At 32.9% G+C, this 6,226-nt stretch overlaps 1 protein-coding gene across 1 annotated transcript; it reads left to right on the top strand.

Annotated features, from left to right (window-relative positions):
• The first annotated feature begins 2,316 nt into the window (after positions 1-2,316).
• LOC120166833 (ACT domain-containing protein ACR8-like) lies at positions 2,317-4,500 on the top strand. The gene is made up of 7 exons (XM_039176026.1): positions 2,317-2,595; positions 2,686-2,731; positions 2,862-2,976; positions 3,071-3,138; positions 3,233-3,805; positions 3,894-3,995; positions 4,086-4,500. Exons 1-7 carry the CDS (start codon positions 2,534-2,536, stop codon positions 4,446-4,448), a joined length of 1,329 nt encoding a protein of 442 aa, XP_039031957.1. The 5' UTR covers positions 2,317-2,533; the 3' UTR covers positions 4,449-4,500.
• The last annotated feature ends 1,726 nt before the right edge of the window (positions 4,501-6,226 follow it).

The raw sequence follows: 6,226 nt of genomic DNA, 5'->3' as shown, positions 1-6,226 counted from the left end.
ATTTTTTAATAGATTTTTAATTTTTTTTGTTAATCTAAGTGTCTAGCGTTACAAACATTATCATTTTAAGTGTCCGGGCAGTAACTGCCATTAAAAATTCCATTAAATAATCCGTGTCACGTTAGAACTTTTATTTTTTAAAAAATATAAAATATAATTTTTATAAAAAATAAAAAATTTCTCAAATATGACAAAATCAAAACTTCAAAAACCCTAATTTTAATCTATATGTTCACGTCGATCGTCATTCTTTGTCTTCTTCATTGCTATTGACCGAACCTAATCCCAACAGTGTCTCCACCTATGGCAATCACATGACAAACAATCATCGACGAACCTCAAATCGTAATTTAAATTTGACGATGACAAGAAAAAAACTTAATCTTTGTGTGATTCTATATGTTTCTTAATGAGCGTATTTGTCTTATGTTTATGTAATTTGTGAAACCATTGTCACACGGCTATGGACAAGTATAGGCGGGTACATGATGGGTGATGAGTATCCAGTTACGTAGATTTGAGAATGAATCCGTGTGAACGGATGTATGTTTAAAAATTTTATTCATCGTGAGTGGTGAATACGAAAATATTAAGTGAATATGGGGATGGAGAAAAGGATATATGTACTCGACCCGCTCATTTGCCATCCTTACTCATAATTCGGGTAGGTGTTACTCACACCATGTGACCCCTCACCCCTCTCATACAAGTGAGTAAAATTTGATTCAAATTGAAAAATTGATTTTTTTGACTTAACTCATAATTTTATAAATTTGACTTGAATTTTTTTAACATAAAATAGAACTAGAATAACTCGAAATTTTTAATAATTAGATGGTTAATTTTTAAGTTTGAGTCGAGTCTCTTAATTCTATAAGATATATGTATATCACAAATGAAAAAAATATGAATATATATATAGTTTTAAAAAATTATTTAAATTTTAATCAAACAATACAATAATATTATAAATATTACAATTAAACTTAAATAAAAGCCCAAATAATTTGACTCTATTCAAATTTTATAAACTCAATTCAACTCGAATTTTATTTAATTAAAATTTAAATTTTAAAAAAAAATTTATTAACTCAAATAATTTAAATATATTTTAATTTAACTCGACTCGGTTTAACTGTGACCGCTGCCCTCTCCTACATTTTTCCCATCCCTCTCTCCTGTATTGGTTAAGATATTTATTTTGATTTATGTATTGGTTAAGATAACATATAAGATGGGAAGGTTAAGACTTAAAACAAAGTGCGTTTTACCAGTGTTTTGAAAATCAGATCGGATCGGCCGGTTCAATCGGGAATCGTTGCCTAGTCCGATTCAATCTACACCGGTTGAACTGTTACTAGTGACCCGGTCAGAACCGTTGAACCGTTCAAATCGGACCGGCTGAAAACTGGAAAAAACCAGAAAAACCGCCATTTTTTTTAAATTAAACCAAACGACGTCGTTTGTTAAACGAGCCAAGTCGAACTCGAGTATTGTTGAGCTCGTCTCGAACTTGAAAACTTTAAAAGTAAGCTCAACTCGACTCAAACTCACGAGCTAAAAATTATCAAGTTCAACTCAAACTCGAAATATAATATTGAAACTTGAACTCAAAAAGGCTTGAACTCAAAAAAAATTTAGAAGCTCGATTGAAGCCTAAAATTCGAGCTTGATTGAAGTGAAAGAATAATTCACTCAATGCTCATCAAAAGACTTAATGCTTTTAAATGCCAAATTACCTCTATTATTTATAGAAGTTAGTTGTGATGCTCTTTTATGTTTCTTAGCCATGTGAGATTGTTTTGTTTTCATATTTTTACTCTTTAGACTTTTGGGATGCTCTTCTATGTTTCTTAGCCATGTGAGATTGTTTAAAAAAAAATTTAAACCAAACAATATCATTTTGTTATGATTTTTAGCCCCAAATTTATTTTTTAATTATAGTTATATAATTATATTTATTATTTAATATATTTTACATTAAATATTATGTCGTAGTTAATTTGAATCATTTTATTTCACTTGATTTTATGGTTTTTAACTTATATATGTTATGATTTGCTTTGAATATGACTTGTGATATAAAAAATTATTTTTTATTAAATATTTTTTATATTTTATTTAATTTTTTAAATAATTATGACGTCGTCCGATTCTTCTGACTGATCGAACCGATTTAACCGATTAAATCAATAAATCGATAGCATGACCGGTTCCGTAATCAGTCCGGTTCTAAAAACCATGCGCTTTGCCCTTAGAAATTCTATTTCTTTCCTTTTTTTTCCCCTAGAGACGAAAACGAGGGAGAAAAGAAGAGTTTGGTGGGCAACTGTTAATAGCGATTTAGTCGAAGGAATACAAAGTGGGAAGAATTCTCAGGCTATCTTCCATTTGGCCTTGTTTGATTCAGCCAACACCCTTGTTCTTTTCCATCACATAAAAACACTTGCTTTTGCTGTCAAGTTTCCATTTTTTGTCTTCTTCAACAAACAACAATCAAAGAAGAAAGAAACCCATAACCAAAAGAGAGAAAATGGAGTGGCATGCTTGTCTTGATGAATATGAAAAGCTTGTTATTAGGATGAGTACACCCAGGTTTGTGGTCTTAGTCCATGAAATTTGTTTATTGTTTTAAGGTTTATGGTTCTCTTATTTTCATACTATTTTATCTTTATTTGTTTACAGGGTCGTGATCGACAATGCCGTTTGCTCTACTGCGACTCTTTTTAAGGTTAGCTTCTATGAAACCTCTCAAATATGAACACACCGCCCATATTGTACTGTTTTTTGACTAGTCGGTCTCATGTTTTATTTTGATTTTTCAAAGCTTTTTGACCCATTCCTTTTCTTTGATTCCTCAGGTTGATAGTGCTAGAAGACATGGAATTCTGTTGGATGCTATTCAGGTTTTAGCAGATCTGAATCTTTCAATTAAGAAGGCTTACATTTCATCTGATGGCCAGTGGTTTATGGATGGTAAGCTTAATTAACAAATATTTGTTAGATTAGATAAGAGTTTGTTCTTTTGGCATGTTAATTAATTTCGTTTTTCTCTTCTGGGTTTTTGCAGTTTTTCATGTGACTGATTTAAATGGAAACAAGTTAACTGATGAGAGCGTTATTAGCTACATTGAACAGGTAGTTTTTTTCATTTTACAATTCCTTCTTTACCACTATCTTGATTGATTTGCAGTTAAGCCGATTATTATTTTGTTATTTGATTGGATTACAGTCCCTTGAGACAACTCATCCTGATATAAACCATGGATTTAATGGCTTAACAGCCTTGGAATTGACTGGAACCGATAGGATTGGTCTTTTATCCGAAGTCTTTGCAGTTTTGGCCGACTTGCAATGCGATGTGGTGGATGCTAAAGTATGGACTCACAATGGTCGAATTGCTTCTTTGATCTTTGCAAAAGACTGTAATTCAGGGTCCCCAATTGAGGACTCGCAGCAAATCGACAAAATAGAAGCTCGGTTAAGGAACGTCTTGAAGGGAGACAATGATATTCGCAGCGCAAGAACCTCAGTTTCCATGGCTGTGACACACACTGAGAGAAGGTTACATCAAATGATGTTTGCGGATCGCGACTATGAAAGAAAACCTATGTTACAGCATACGTTGGATTTGCCTGCGGTCACCGTGCAGAATTGGGTGGAAAGGGGTTATTCAGTTGTGAATGTTCAGTGCAAGGATCAAACCAAGCTTTTGTTTGACGTTGTTTGCACATTGACAGATATGCAGTACGATGTGTTTCATGCGACTATCAATACATCCGGGGATAAGGCATGGTACTTAAATGTTCATTACAAAAGAAATATTGTTTTAAGGATTTTGATTTCATGATTTCAGTTTGTTTACTTGAACTTGTTGATTCTTCTCATAGGAGTTTTATATTAGGCACATAGATGGAACCCCAATTAGTTCGGAACCTGAAAGGCATTGTTTAATCCAATGCTTACAAGCTGCTATCGAAAGGAGAGCATCTGAGGTATATCTCTATCCGGAAACATCTCGAATATTTACCTTTAAATGTTCATCCAGTTTCCCAGACACTGATGCATTAGCTTTGTGATTTCAGGGAGTGAGGCTGGAGTTACACACATCAGATAAACAGGGTCTATTGGCAGACGTGACTCGGACGTTTAGAGAAAACGGTCTTAAATTGACGAGAGCCGAAATATCAACAACGAGTGACACGGCTCTAAACGTGTTTTACGTGACTGATGCAACCGGGAACCTAGCAGACCCTAAAATCATCGAATCGGTAAGACAAAAGATCGGTTTAGGGAACTTGAGGGTAAAGGAATTGCCGTCGATATATCATGAAAAGGCCGAAACCGAAGAGCAAGCAGTAGGGGTTGGTGGGGCAGTTTTGTTATCACTTGGGAGCCTAGTAAGAAGGAATCTATACAACTTGGGGTTGATTAAATCCTATTCTTGAAGTGGAAACTGCAGTTGGCATATTCTTTTCTTAATCCCTTTGTGTACATATGAAAAAAAGCTGGAATTTGGTGATTGATGTTGTTTCTATAGAATCATATGGACAAGATTGGAAGGCAACTCCAATTTTTTATACTGTTTGATGTGGTGGGCTTGTGACTTTATGCCATAGATTTGTTGCTAACAGACAGAAGAAAGATTAGGTAGAAGAAAAAGATCTGGTTTATTATTACACAACATTTGTACATAACCATTTTTAATATTAATTAGAATGTTGATTTGGCTGGATATGGTTTTGTTGATGATTTGAATATCAAAGGTGCTTCTTCTGATCTTCTCTTACCAGAACATCTTGCTTTATGTAAAAGGTAATCGGCTAAGCAACCTCTTTTACTTTATGCCTAAATCTATCCAACTACTTTGAACCAAATCAAGTGGTGAAACATTTAAGCATATACCAGCAGTTGTGGTGGTTAGGGTCGGGTCGGGTCGAGTCAAAAGATTTCTAGTTAGTTCGAGTTTATGTATTTATTAAAATGTCTTTGTTTATGGTTTTGACAGTGAGGGGTCGTTGTTTACCGCTATTGCTGCCTCGTTCTGATGATAAACTTTTGCTTTGTCTGAATTGACATTAGGGTAAGTTGTCTTTCTTTATATTGACAACCAATGATTTAGTAGATTATTAGAGGTCCCATGTTTAAATGTTATTGATAGCGTGAATTTAAATTACGGTTGCAATCGTGTTTTTAGTTGCGTTATGTTTATCGCGATTGTGATAATATATCTTTAGTGAATAAAACCACGAGTCTTAAATAAATCAAGGTGGACATAAGTTTAAGGTTCGTATGAATATTCATCTCAAACCAGATGCAGAACTACATGGATCAGAGAGGCCAAGACACTCAAATTTTGGGCAAATTATCATTAAGTCCCTTAATTTATTAAACTTTTAATTTAGCCTTTTCAAAATATTAAAAAAGAACTGTTGTCATTGTTAAAATTTCATATTAATATATATATATATATATATATATATATATATTTAATGTATTTATAAATAAAATTAAATTGATATTATTAAAATATAAGTTTGATAAATACAATTTAAATTATAATAAATAGAAATCACATATAAGTTTTATAAATTTAATGTTTAAAGTATTGTTTGGATTACATGGTATTTTACTTTGCTATTTCGAATGCTTATAATCTTTTCGGCTTTGGCAATTGTTCATGCATGTTTACATAGTTTAAAAATTACGTAAGTAATGCCCAGGTCCGTTCATTTGCATGTTTATTGTATGAAACGTCACATGGCTCTTAAATTTAGGACTCTTTAAGTATGAGTGTTATTCAGGTTTGTCCATATATGTAGGAAAGGATTGAAGAAGGCAGTGGGATAGTCCTCTCCTAGAATTTTAAAAGTATCATATATTTTATATTTTTTCTATACATTTTTATTAAAAAAATCTATTTTCGCCTCCCTGAAATTTTACAAATCCGTTTCCTTCTAAAATTTTAAAGGTTCACCCATAATATAAAATTTTGGGTTCGTCTCTTCATGTACAACCTTTGTGCCCTAACGACATTCAATTAAAGGTGTTAGGATTTGCGGAAGCTCGAGTTGACAACTGAAAAAGTTTGCTAAGAGGGGTTGAATTGGTTTTTGTGTTTATGGAGTAAGGAGATTAGAAAGATAGACAAATTGCACAACGATTTATAATGGTTCGACTTCTCTAAGTCTACCTCCACTACTTTAGCTCATCACCAAGGATTCTC

The sequence above is a fragment of the Hibiscus syriacus genome, unplaced genomic scaffold (genome assembly GCF_006381635.1).
Source record: "Hibiscus syriacus cultivar Baekdansim isolate YM2019G1 unplaced genomic scaffold, ASM638163v2 tig00111648_pilon, whole genome shotgun sequence".
Lineage (NCBI taxonomy): Eukaryota > Viridiplantae > Streptophyta > Magnoliopsida > Malvales > Malvaceae > Hibiscus > Hibiscus syriacus.
The sequence above is the reverse complement of the archived record's forward strand: the minus strand, read 5'-3'. Positions and strand labels throughout refer to the sequence as shown.